The sequence below is a fragment of the Dermochelys coriacea genome, chromosome 16 (assembly GCF_009764565.3).
Source record: "Dermochelys coriacea isolate rDerCor1 chromosome 16, rDerCor1.pri.v4, whole genome shotgun sequence".
NCBI classification, from domain to species: domain Eukaryota; kingdom Metazoa; phylum Chordata; order Testudines; family Dermochelyidae; genus Dermochelys; species Dermochelys coriacea.
Genome location: NC_050083.1, coordinates 19,128,119 through 19,140,874, shown reverse-complemented (window position 1 = coordinate 19,140,874; position 12,756 = coordinate 19,128,119). Strand labels below are relative to the sequence as shown.

Sequence of the window (12,756 nt, the reverse complement as noted above, 5' to 3'; positions counted from 1 at the left end):
GTTTAGGGCATGGCTACATTTGCAGTTGTAATGTGCTGGGAGTTAAACCAGCCTTTGGAGACTGCAGCAGGGAAAATGCTGCGGAGCGTTTACACTCTCTGCTAGAAGCGCACTGGCATGGCCACATTAGCAGCTCTTGCAATGCCACAAAGAGCAGTGCATTGTGGTAGCTATCCCAGCATGCAATTGGCTGCAACATGCTTTTCAAATGCAGGGGGCGGGGTGGAGTGTGACAGGGAGTGTGTTGTGAGTATGTGGGGGGAGAGAGAGTGGGTTTTTAGGGGGCTGAGAGCGTGTCAGCATGCTGTCTTGTAAATTCAGACAGCAACAGACATAGATAAACATGATGTGTTGGGGAAAAATCAATATAGTTTTTGTAAAGCTGAAACCAGGCCTCACCAATCTATTAGAATTCTCTGAGTTAGTCAACGAGCATGTGGATGTGGGTGATCCAGTTGACATAGTATTTTTGGACTTTCAGAAAACCTTTGACACCTAAGCAGTCAAGGATAAGAGGGAAGGTCCTCTCATGGATCAGTAACTGGCTAAACATTAGGAAACGTAGAAATGAGTAGTCATTTTTTTACAGTGGAGGGAGGTAAATAGCAGGGTCCCCCAAGGATCTGTACTGGAATCTGTGATATTCAACATATTCATAAATGATCTGGAAAAATAGGTAAACAGGTGGCAAAATTACAGTCAATACAAAATTACACAAGAACATAAGAATGGCCCTACTGGGTCAGACCAAGGGTCCATCTAGCCCAGTATCCTGTCTTCCAACAGTGGCCAGTGCCAGGTGCCCCATAGGGAATGAACAGGTAATCATCAAGTGATCCATGTCATCGCTCGTTTCCAGCTTCTGGCAAACAGAGGCTAGGGACACCATTTTACTCAAGAGAAGATAAGTCCAAACCTGACTGCAAAGAGTAAAGTGATATCCCTAACCTGGGTGACTGGGCAATAAAATGGCAGATGACAATTCAATGTCGATAAGTGCAAAGTAATGCAAAATGGAAAAAATAACCCCAATTATACATACAAAGTGATGGGGTTTAAATGATCTGTTACCACTCAAGAAAGATCTCAGAGTCATTGTGGACAGTTCCCTAAAAATATTTGCTCAATGTGCGGCAGCAGTCAATAAAGCTAACAACATTATGAACCATTAGGAAAAGGACAGACAATATAGAATAGAAAATATCATAATTCCACTATATAAATCCATAGTATGCCCATACTTTGAATACTGCCTGCAGTTCTGGTCACTTCATCTCAAAAACTATATATTACAACTGGAAAAAAGTGCAAAGAAGGGCAACAAAAATGGTTAGGACAATGGAATAGCTTCTATGTGAGGAGAGATCAAAACGACTGATATGACTGGGGGCAGGGTAATGATAGAGGTCTATAAAATCATGAATGGTGTGGAGAAAGTGAACAAGGAAGTATTTATCCTTTCCCACAGCACAAGAACCGGGGGGGGGGGGGGGGTTTCACCCAATGAAATTAATAGTCAGCAGCTTCAAAACTAACAAAGTATTTCTTCACACAACGCACAGTTGACCTGTGGAACTTGTTGCCAGGGGATTTTGTGAAGGCCAAAAATGAAAGTGGGTTCAAAAAAGAATTAGATAAATTCATGGAGGATAGATTAATCAATGGCACTTAGCCAAAAATGGTCAAGACTGTAACCCCTGACTCAGCATGTCCCTAAACCTCCCACTGCCAGAAGCTGGGACTGAAGAATGGGATGGATCACTCAACAATTGCCCAGTTCTGTTCATTCCCTCTGAAGAATCTGGCATTGGCCACTGTCAGAAACAGGATACTGGGCTAGATGGACCATTGGTCTGACCCTGTCTGGCTGTTCGTATGATTTTCAAGCTACAGAAATGGGCCTGGATCACCCAGGGGCAGGTGTAGAACCTAAAACTGTTTAACTCATTTTTTAAACTCACCAGATTTCAAGCTGATAGGGACACTTTAAAGAGTAGAGATTTTACCAGCCATATTTTAGGATCATAGGATACAGTTTATACTCGGCCTATGACATAGCACCTGAAGTGAGCTGTAGCTCACGAAAGCTTATGCTCAAATAAATTTGTTAATCTCTAAGGTGCCACAAGTACTCCTTTTCTTTTGACTCAGACTTGGCACTGATTAGGCTATAAGACACCTTTCCTCTCCCCCAACCAATGACAGTCAGTTTATATTTTTGTAAGGGATTTCTCATCTTTTATTTAATAAAACAGACTTGCATGTTAAAAAAAAAAGGAATATTTTATTTTTTCATAGGGAGAAGAGAAGTGAGAGGAGAGGGGATGGGAATTTTAACACAGTTAAATTCAGATCACAGTAAGTTTTGTGTGTGGGGGGGAAAGATCACAAGACAGATGCTTTACATATTCCTCCTCGAAGAAGAGGCAAATACAAGCAAACCAAACTGGATATGCCTATCTTATTTAACCTTGCATTGTTTTAGGTGCTCTGGATGAAGTTCTTTTTGCAGGAGGGGAAGCGGCACCCACAGGTGACTGATATTCATTGACAAATCCACTCTCTTTTTTTTTTTGGTTTGGCAAGTTAAGAATCACAGATGAGCACAGATGGCTGCCATCACCATGGGATCTCCTCCTCAGGAGTAGGCCAGGGACCTCTTTCCTAGGACCCAATCCAATTCTCATTGAAGTTCATGTTAATATTTCCACTGCCTTCAATGGGAGCTGGATCAGACCCTTACAGAGCTAAAGTGGGAGCATTCCCATCCCCTCCTCCCTCCCACCCAAGCCTTATGCATGTTGCTGGCAAGTCAAAGAAGCCTAGTAGGTAACCTGCTGGGTACTGAACACCATTGTGGTACGGATGAGCTAGCAGATTTTGCACCGGGGCTAGTAAGAGCACGAGGCTGATCTAACTGCTTTTGGCTTTGTTTTGCAGTCCATACAAAACCTCCATCTGCTTCCTTTTGTTCTTTGCCCGGGTAATGGTCATTTTAAAGAGCTTGCAATAGAGCTCCACCGCCAGGGGGCTGTCATCGTTCCCAGGGATGGGGTATGTGATGATGGAGGGGTTGCAGTTAGTGTCCACCACTCCCACAGTGGGGATGTTCATCTTGGCGGCATCCCGAACGGCCACGTGCGGCTCAAAGACGTTGTTCAGGGTGCTGATGAAGATGAGGAGGTCGGGCAGGCGAACCCCAGTCCCGTACTGGACGTGGGCATTGGTCAGCAGGCCCCCCTGCCAGTAGCGGGTGTGGGCATACTCCCCGCAGTCCCTGGCCATGACCTCCACCAGGTGGCCAAACTGACGGTTGCGGCAGACGAAGAGGATGATCCCTTGGCGGTAGGCAACGTGGGCTGTGAAGTTCAAAGCCAGCTGGAGGTTTTTCATTGTCTGATCCAAGTCTATAATGTCCTGATCAAGGCGGCAGCCAAGGATATACGGCTCCATAAACCTGGGGAAGGAGAATGAGACATAAAGATCTTGGAAAAATTTTATTTTTTGACTGAGATTTCCAAACGCTCTCTGCCCCACAGAAACTCTCCTACATCAGGGCATTAGCCAGCTTCTAACCAATGGGAGTCAAGAAGAAAATTTCTCAGGGGGCAGGTTATTCCATAATTGTCTTCTTCTGAAGGATCTGCTGCTAGCCACTGTCAGAGGCAGGCCACTGGGCTAGAAGAACCTTGGGTCTGATCCTGTCGGGCAATTCCTGTGTTCCATTTAAGGGAAAGGGCAGTTAAGGCCCTGATCAACCCATCAGATCCCTGCACCACGCCCCGATAGACAGGGGATTGACAAGGTGGATCTGGTTTTATTTTGGTTCTAAACCAACCGACTGGCCGCTCAACTCATTACACTGGAATCCCAGAATATCTGCAATATGAAGAAATCTTTGGATGCCTAAAACTTTTTGCTTCCAGTGCTGCATGCCTGTGTTACAGCAAATAAAATAACCTTCCCTGTGCTATGACAGTCAAACACAGACTTATTGTCAAAGTCATTAGGAAGGAGCCACCTTACAAGCACTTTATAGGGAAAATAATCCTACCCTTCTTTTTACTAAAGACCGAATTCCCAAATTGATGGAAATACACCCATTGACTCAATGGGTATTGGCTCAACCCCAAGGATCCACGTCAAAGTTGTGTAACTTACCTATGACGGCAACCTTTTTTATGTCCCAAGTGCACTCTGGCATCAAAGAGATCTTTCAGGGAGAAGAGCTCTTTCACATTGAAGAAGTCCGGGTGTCTGAGGGGCTCGGTTATAAGCTTGTCATTAATAACTGAAAGAAGGACAAAAAAAAGTTTGAGCTCTTCCCCCAGTTTGTGCAGCACAAAGGTTTGGTTGTGGTGTGAAAAGCAGAGCGTTGTTTAGTTCTAGATTGCCAACACCACCACAATTGGGCATGTATATGGCGGTTAAAGTGTTTACACAATCCCTTTCAGCCAGGTATCTTAGTGCTTTACACTTTAAGACTCGTATTATTTCTCGCTCATTACATACAGGGAACCAGAGGTACAGAGAGGCTAAGTGACTTGCCCAAGGTCTGGGAGTCTGGAAATCTGTAGCAGAACCAGGAATAAAACCCAGGAGCCCTGACTCTCAATCCCAAACCTTAGCCACAAACTGTTCCTTCCTCTCCTAGGTGCGTGTTCAGATAGGTTAGAGGGGAATCTAATGTACTGAAAATCACATGCATATACAATCTGAAAACTAATGTAGCCAACAGGGCTTAGAAGAGATGCTCATTAACTTAGCGATACATTATCTTCTGGCTTAAAGCAAACCTGGTGCTATCAGAGAGGGATGGTTGGCTTAACTCAACTTGCTTTGGACAGTATAAGCCAAATAGACTGGTTGCTTTCACTCTCCTAAAGTAGGTGGGGTAAGGACTCTTACCATTGGGGTCCACCTGCTGATTCGCTTCTGGGGCAAGAAGAGTTCCATAAAGTCGACTGCTAAGCTGTGAGGTTCTGGGAGAAGCTTTCCCCAGTGACGCAAAGCAGCTGAATCTTGGTACGACTGACAATGGAGAGAAGAGAGAAATTAAACGAAAGCCTTAAAAACAGATGGGCAGTAAAATAAAGACACCAATAAGAATACTTTGCAACACCCATCTGCACTCCACAAACACTAAGGCTTCCCAAGTCCTTGAAACATAGGTTAATATTAGACCCACTTCCCAGAGGCAGAAACCGTGGCACAGCGTGGAGAAGTGGCTGCTCTGGGCCTCTCAGTGTTAAGAGCCTAGTTTCCTAAGAAAGATCTAAGAACTTTCTCTCCTCCAGCTGGGCTTTGGGAAGTATGAAGTGTGCACACGAGATGGCAGGGAGCATGGGGCAGGCTCTGCATCACGGATACTGGGATCTCATAACAAGTCAAGCAGCACCCCTTCTTCTAGCAAAGCAAGGAGCGGACACCCTGGCAGGGGAGGGGCTAGGCAGCAGGGGCATAGGCTTAGGAGCTCTGCTAAGGAGAAGAAGGGGGAAGCTGCTACAAAACCAGAAGCTGGGGAAGTTGGTTGCTTGATTTCGGCAACACCCGGAGGGGCTGTTTCCCGGGGAGTTAGACTCCAGCAACATAACCCCGCAAAAGGCAAGTTTCCAGATCGTCGGGGGTGTGCGGGGAGTTTCTTAAAGCCCCCGCTCCTGGAATCAGGAGAAGCTCAGCTCACATTTAAAAGAGAAGTGTCTAGCTTCTGTCACCCATGTGTGCCCGCAAGGCTCAGACACTAGGGAGCAAAGAGAAAAGGAAAGGAGTACTTGTGGCACCTTAGAGACTAACAAATTTATTAGAGCATAAGCTTTCGTGAGCTACAGCTCACTTCATCGGATGCATTTGGTGGAAAAAGCAGAGGAGAGATTTATATACACACACACACAGAGAACATGAAACAATGGGTTTATCATACACACTGTAAGGAGAGTGATCACTTAAGATAAGCCATCACCAGCAGCAGGGTGGGGAAAGGAGGAAAACCTTTCATGGTGACAAGCAAGGTAGGCTATTTCCAGCAGTTAACAAGAATATCTGAGGAACAGTGGGGGGTGGGGTGGGAGGGAGAAATACCATGGGGAAATAGTTTTACTTTGTGTAATGACTCATCCATTCCCAGTCTCTATTCAAGCCTAAATTAATTGTATCCAGTTTGCAAATTAATTCCAATTCAGCAGTCTCTCGTTGGAGTCTGTTTTTGAAGCTTTTTTGTTGAAGAATAGCCACTCTTAGGTCTGTGATCGAGTGACCAGAGAGACTGAAGTGTTCTCCGACTGGTTTTTGAATGTTATAATTCTTGACGTCTGAGAAAAGGAGGATTTGTGGCACCTTAGAGACTAACAAATTTATTTGAGCACAAGCTTTCGTGAGCTACAGCTCACTTCATCGGATGCATTGTAAAAGCTTATGCTCAAATAAATGTGTTAGTCTCTAAGGTGCCACAAGCCCTCCTTTTCTTTTTGCGAATACAGACTAACACGGCTGCTACTCTGAAACCTGTCATTATAGAGAGCAAAGGATCAGGCTCCATTTTCTAAAGTGAGCTTTAAAAAAAAAAAAACCCTCCGGATTTTTAAGCTACTGGGGATTTTTACATGCTTGATCTTGGCAGGACTGCCCCAGCCTGAGACACACCAGGCCCAAGGCCGAGAGAGGCACCTTGCCCAGCTCGCCTGGGCTCGGACCCGCCCGCCTGCCCCCCCCCTCCGCTCCAGCCCCCCTGCACCCCGAGTCTTTGCACGCAGAGCAAGCCCGGTCTCCCTGCCTCACCCGCCTGCAGCAGCCTGGCAGCGGCCATCTCCGCAGCGGAGCTGCGCCAGCAGCGGGCCCGGGCACGGAAGCGCAGCTTAGGCTGCTACACCGGCCCTTTCCGCTTCCTCCAGCCACAGCCAGAGCCCCTTTCCCGGGGCGGGCGCGGCGCAGCTCCGCCTGCAGCTGCACGGGCTCCCGGTCCTCCCCTGCTTGGCGGGTGCAGCCGCCAGCTGGGAGCCCGAGCTGGCCGCCCTGCCGCGGGCTCCCCTGGCGTGCTGGGGCCGCTCTGATCACACGCCCCGCCCGCAGGGAGACTGCAAATGCCCGGGCCAAAGGCAGACGCTGCAAAAACCTGCCCTCGCGGAGCAGGGGTTGGCTGGGATTCCTAGCCGGGACCTACTGGGTTCCTACAGGGATCCGAACAGGTGTGAAGCGCTAGAAACAATCACAGGTGCTGGAACTAGGGGTGCTGCAGCACCCCCCGGCTGGAAGTACTTTCCATTATGTACAGGGTTTACGGTTTGGTGCAATGGCTCTCAGCAATTCCCGTAAAAATGGTTCCAGCACCGCTGGAAACAACAGGGTTTATGGATGAGCAAATGACTCAGATCAACCCCCCCCCTTTTTTTTTTTTTTTTAGAAATTATCAGTATTTATGATTTGGACTGCGATAGCCCTTAAAAGCCCCAGTCACAGATAAGGATCCCATTGAGCAAGGCACTGTGCAAACACAGAAAAGATAGAATGTCAATTCTTTGCAGCAGGAACTAAGCAGAGGATAAAAAACAACAGGTGCTGACAGACAGGGAAGTGCAAGGAACCAATGAGGCAATATGAGTCAGCAAATGCACCTTCATTTCTTCACTTCAGCTGGGTTCTCTCTCCTACATGAACAAATAACAAAAGGAGGCATGCAAAATACTTTCGGGAAAACTATTGAACTAGGGGACTGAAAGTAACAGAATTAAGGGCTTGATCCTGCAACCACTGCAGGGCTTAGTAGGAACTAATACTTCCACAGCCCCCAGCAGTGTGCATGGAAAGTGTTTGTAAGCTGGACTCTTGTCCCGGAAACAGTACTGTGTCTTTAAAGGCCTCTCTCTTTGTTGCCAAGTTACAGCCTGTTTCCTAGCAACATACAGTTTGTTACTTAAGCACCCTGTTTCTTGTGTGCCTGATCAATTTCCTGCCTCTTTGTGCAGCTTGGACCAGAGTCCTAAAAAGATCTTAGCTCAAAATGTCCCAGGGGCATCTGCTGGAAGCATTCACCACCTGTAACAAAGAGGCAGAGGAGGGTCGGTCCCAGAGAACCAGTGACTACTACAGAGTTAATGACAATTTGCCAGCCAGGTTCAACCACCCAGGATGGTTTCGGGGCTACAGGTGAGAAAGCTGATATAACTTGTGTGATGAGCAAAAGCAGCATGCTGAGAGAAAGGGAAGGGTTCACAGTGCAGCCAGAGGTTGCCACACTTTGCAACAATGACCTGAGATCCTGTGAAGTCATCATGACCTCTGCACGATTGTGAAAATGATACCCATTTTAAGGCCTGAAGGACCTCTGGGATGTGTCTCATTACCTACAGCCAGATTAGCCATCATGGGCAGAGGTCCCAAGCATGCTTTGCTCCATCTTCATTCAAGCCCCAGCTCTCCAAAGTCAAGCATGCACAGAATTGTCCTTGTTCTTAAAATTCCTCCAGGAACCTTGTCTTGCTGTTTCCTTAGCAGACATTTCCTCTCTGCCCTATCAGTCTCACTGCTGGTGAAAAACCCAGCTGCTTAGCAGCCCGTGTCACTTAGAAATGCCTTCTCATCTCTTCCCACCTTATCCATTCCCTATCTCATCCCAAAAGCATCTTTTCCCTTGTCTGCACTTCCTAATGTCCATCTGTTTCTGTAATTTATCTGCATAAACTACTATTTAACTCTGTACAGTGCTGCAGGATACAGTCTGTATGAAAGAAACCATACCAAGTAAAATTACATTCTATTGTGTAGAACGAATGAGCCCCATCCAAGGTACAGGACCACCAACCAGATCTATGGAAGCAAAGCGCCTACTGTACATGAAATGCCGGTAAGTATATGCAGCACAAGGCTAATTACAGTGTGTATCAATCTTATCTTTTAAGTGAACTCGAGGTACCTGTTGAGGAATAAATTATTTGCTTTATCTGTAGGAGTACTTTAAAAAAAAAACTCAACTATGCTTTTTGCTTTGTTCCTTCCTTTAAGAAACGGTCAATGCACTTTTTTGCGATGATACATTGCCTTCCTTACAGGAGTATCTAGCCCTTGCAGTATTTTAAAATGCATATATTATCCTGTGGGCACTGTTTATTCACCCTCCTCTGCCCAGATATCACCTGCTCTTGGCAGGAGCAAACTGGAAAGGGAAACAGTAGGTGTGTGGCACAGCCAACCAGAATACAGGCACAGAATAATACTGAAAAGTAGTCAAGGGAAATTGGCCATGAGGAATTCTGATATTCAAAATTTATTTTACCCTTAAATCTATTGTTAAATTTAAGGGTTTTTGATGGTGGCCAGCAGTGGTTCAAATTTAGGTCTCCTGTATAAGACCCAATAGACTAATTTTTCTATTGCTATTCAAATTTGCATTTCATGTTGCCACTCCAGCCACTTACAAAGGAAGGAAAATTACAGTAATATAATTCAGGAAAAACTGAGGGGGACCATAGTTCTATTTTAATATTCTAGGTCTCAGGGGATCTTTGAAATCAGAAGGTGGGATTTTCAGAAGCCTCTAAATTATTTTCAGTGAGACATGTGCTCTCATGTCACTTAGGGGCTTTTGAAAAATCCCATCCAGAAGCTTCGGTATCTCCAGACCATGAATTTTACAGTATAGGAAGGTTAGAAAGAAAAGACTCAGTAGTTTAAAAGGGAGCAGATGCAATGATCTAGAATCTCTTTGGAAACACACTGGAGCAGATCAATGATTTTTTTAATTGGACACAATTAAATTCCCCTCCTAAATAAACAAGGAGAGTTAATCTCTGGCCACTTGTGGCTAAAGTCTGATGCCAAAGAGAAAAGGGTGTTTATCCACAAACACCCTCACAAACACTTATACTACTACTATGTTAAAAAAAAAAATCAGAAAAGCTGAGTTGGAACACAGGGATTGCTAAAGTGAAAAAATAAACCATAACCAAAACCACACACAGGGAAAGGTGTGATGATCAGTGCCTGAAGCTTCAGAAGGTGGCCCGAGCTCTTCTCCCCACTCACACATAGTATACCTTTCTATGATAGAGGAATTAATACACTGTGTAAGAATTTCAGTTTTTGAATTTAGCTGAAGTTGGTGCAACATCTCTGGTCTGCTCCATTGGTGTGCTGCAGAAACCAGCACCCTTGGAGCAAAATTTAGGACAAGTTTCCGAGAGTACAAAGACCCTTGATTAAAAATATGCAAACAACTGATGGATGTGTAGGGTTTTTTTCCTGACCATAGCTGGTGTTTGGTTCATGCTTTGAAGCATGAAGATTCAGTGCCCTTGTAATTATACCCTAGCTCTTGTAAAACACAGAGATGCTATTCATATGGGTATCTAAAATATTTCCTCTTGCTTTTCTCCCCCACAGACCTCCTTTAACATTACCTCACACGCATTTTCGAAACATCTTGGAAAGTGTGGCATGTATAGGAATAATGGGCTCAACACCTACATGGAGAAAAGTGATGTGACTGGCATAGATAACTTTATCACCTTCTACGACAGACTCAACTTTCACCCCAGTTACAATGGCAGTGGGCCATCCCACTGTGAATAATGTTTCAGCTGTGGTGTCTGCAGTATGACACTGTTCTTCAGTTTACTGTCTACTGCCTGGTTAAAAAAAAAAACAAGCAAACAAAGCATTGACATTTCCTTAGGATTTCTGCTTCTCTCCTAAATCACCTCCTAAGACTCACTTTGAAAGCATGACTGGAAACAATATGCTCCTGCACTGAGTGATGTTAAATATACTTCCGTCTGCCACGTTAGCTTGCAGGATGATTCACCACAAGAAACACAGGCTTCTTTTACAATAATGCTACATGCCATTAAAGCATCATTAAGCTGCAATGGGAATCTTTTATTTTAACGTCTGACTTCAGGTTACCTTGCTGAAGGAGAGTCTAGAGCCAATGTTAGCATGATGTCGTAGAAAAGGTCATGAAAACAGAATAAAATGGGTAAATGAGCAAGGATGAAAACTCTGTCATTGAGAGAGTAGTAAGAGCAAAATGGTGCTTTAGAGCAGGTGTGTTAATAAAGAAAATAATCCGGAAAAATGTCTGTTGTTTTCTTAAAATGCCTATGAACATAAGTGAATTCAATGCTGGTTAAACATAAATGAATAGCCCCACTATACACTACAGCACAGGCAGCCAGCACACACACACTTTCCCATGCCATGCCACTGTGCCTCCGGAATGACCAGCAAACACCACTGTCAGGTATGTCAGAGAAGTTCTATGGACCATTCCTATCTTGACTCTCTGCTAAGATTGCCAAGTAAGGCTACACTTATTCATCGATTCCTGGGTTAGAAGGGACCGTTGTGATCATTAGTCTGAATTCCTGTATAACACAGGCCAGAGAACTTCCTCAAAACAATTCCTAGAGCAGATCTTTTAGCAAAACATCCAATCTTGATTTGAATCCACCAGGGCCCTTGGTAAATTGCTCCAATGGTTAATTACCTTCACTGTTAGAAATTTACACCTTATTTCCAGTCTGAATTTGTCTAGTTTCAACTTCCAGTGAACCATCTTTCTCTGCTATATTGAAGAGACCATTATCAAACGTTTGTTCCTCATGAAGGTACTTATAGACTGTGATCACATCACCCCGTAATCCTCTTTCTGCTAAGCTAAATAAATTGAGTTTCTTCAGTCTATCACTATACAATGGGTTTTCTAACCCTTTAATCAATCTCATGGCTCTTCTTGAATTGTGGACACCAGAACTGGACACAGTATTTCAGCAGCAGTTGCAACAATACCTAATAAAGAGGTAAAATTGCCTCTTTACTCCCTCGCACGTTTCCCCTGTTTAAGCCTCCAAGAATCACATTAACCCATAAGCCACAGTGTTGCACTGAAAGTTCACATTCAGCTGATTATCCACCGCCAAGACCATTTTCAGTCTCTGCTTCCCAGGATACAGTGTCCCATCCTCCAAATATGGCCTGTGTTCTCAGATGTCTACATTTCCATTTAGCTGCATTCAGATGCCTTCTGTTTGTGCCCAGTTTACCAAGTGATCCTGTCCTCTTCATTATTTACCACTCACCCAATCTTTGTATCATCTGCAAACTTTTAGAGTGATGGGTTTATGTTTTTTTCCAGGTCATCTGCAAAAATATTAAACCCAATGGGGCAAGAATCAATCCCTGCCAGAGCCTATTAGAAATGCACACTATTCAGTGATGATTTCCTCATTTACAGTTACATTTTGAGATTTATCTGTTAGCCAGATTTTAATCCATTTAATGTGTTCCATGTTAATTTTACAGGTTTCAGGTAGCAGCCGTGTTAGTCTGTATTCTCAAAAAGAAAAGGAGTACTTGTGGCACCTTAGAGACTAACAAATTTATTTGAGCATAAGCTTTCGTGAGCTACAGCTCACTTCATCGGATGCATCCTCTAGTCTCTAAGGTGCCACAAGCACTCCTTTTCTTTATGTTAATTTTACATCATTCTTGTTTTTTTTTTAAATCAAAATACCATCCATTATCAAGTCAAACACCTTACAGACATCTAGGTTTATTACATCAATACTGTTACCTTTATCAACCAAACTTGTAGTCTCATCAAAACAAATATCAAATTAGTTTGTCAGGATCTATTTTCCACAAATCCAGGTTGATTGGCGTTGATATTACCCTACTTTAATTTTTTATTAATCCCTTCTTTAAGTAATTATTAAATCGAGTCCTGAATCAGCCCCTCTATTATGTTTCCTGGGATCAATGTCACAC

General features: G+C 44.3%; 2 protein-coding genes across 2 annotated transcripts; one reads left to right on the top strand and one right to left on the bottom strand.

Moving 5' to 3' along the window:
- Positions 1-2,268: 2,268 nt before the first annotated feature.
- Positions 2,269-6,950, bottom strand: MRPS2 (mitochondrial ribosomal protein S2). The gene is made up of 4 exons (XM_038374597.2): positions 6,775-6,950; positions 4,909-5,031; positions 4,162-4,291; positions 2,269-3,457 (listed from the first exon to the last, which is right to left on the bottom strand). Exons 1-4 carry the CDS (start codon positions 6,800-6,802, stop codon positions 2,914-2,916), a joined length of 825 nt encoding a protein of 274 aa, XP_038230525.1. The 5' UTR covers positions 6,803-6,950; the 3' UTR covers positions 2,269-2,913.
- A 95-nt stretch (positions 6,951-7,045) lies between these two features.
- C16H9orf116 (chromosome 16 C9orf116 homolog) lies at positions 7,046-10,615 on the top strand. The gene is made up of 4 exons (XM_038374600.2): positions 7,046-7,181; positions 7,959-8,139; positions 8,758-8,836; positions 10,372-10,615. Exons 2-4 carry the CDS (start codon positions 7,994-7,996, stop codon positions 10,558-10,560), a joined length of 414 nt encoding a protein of 137 aa, XP_038230528.1. The 5' UTR covers positions 7,046-7,181; positions 7,959-7,993; the 3' UTR covers positions 10,561-10,615.
- Positions 10,616-12,756: the final 2,141 nt, after the last annotated feature.

Bases quoted from the DNA above. Each gene is read 5' to 3' on its own strand.
- MRPS2 (XM_038374597.2), bottom strand. From the start codon at position 6,802: ATGGCCGCTGCCAGGCTGCTGCAGGCGG. The intron at 5,032-6,774 runs GTGAGGCAGGGA...CTCCATTGTCAG, and splicing joins TGCCAGGCTGCTGCAGGCGG to TCGTACCAAGATTCAGCTGC. The intron at 4,292-4,908 runs GTAAGAGTCCTT...TCCTTCTTTCAG, and splicing joins TCAGCAGGTGGACCCCAATG to TTATTAATGACAAGCTTATA.
- C16H9orf116 (XM_038374600.2), top strand. From the start codon at position 7,994: ATGTCCCAGGGGCATCTGCTGGAAGCATTCACCACCTGTAACAAAGAG. The intron at 8,140-8,757 runs GTGAGAAAGCTG...TCTATTGTGTAG, and splicing joins GGATGGTTTCGGGGCTACAG to AACGAATGAGCCCCATCCAA. The intron at 8,837-10,371 runs GTAAGTATATGC...TCTCCCCCACAG, and splicing joins CTACTGTACATGAAATGCCG to ACCTCCTTTAACATTACCTC.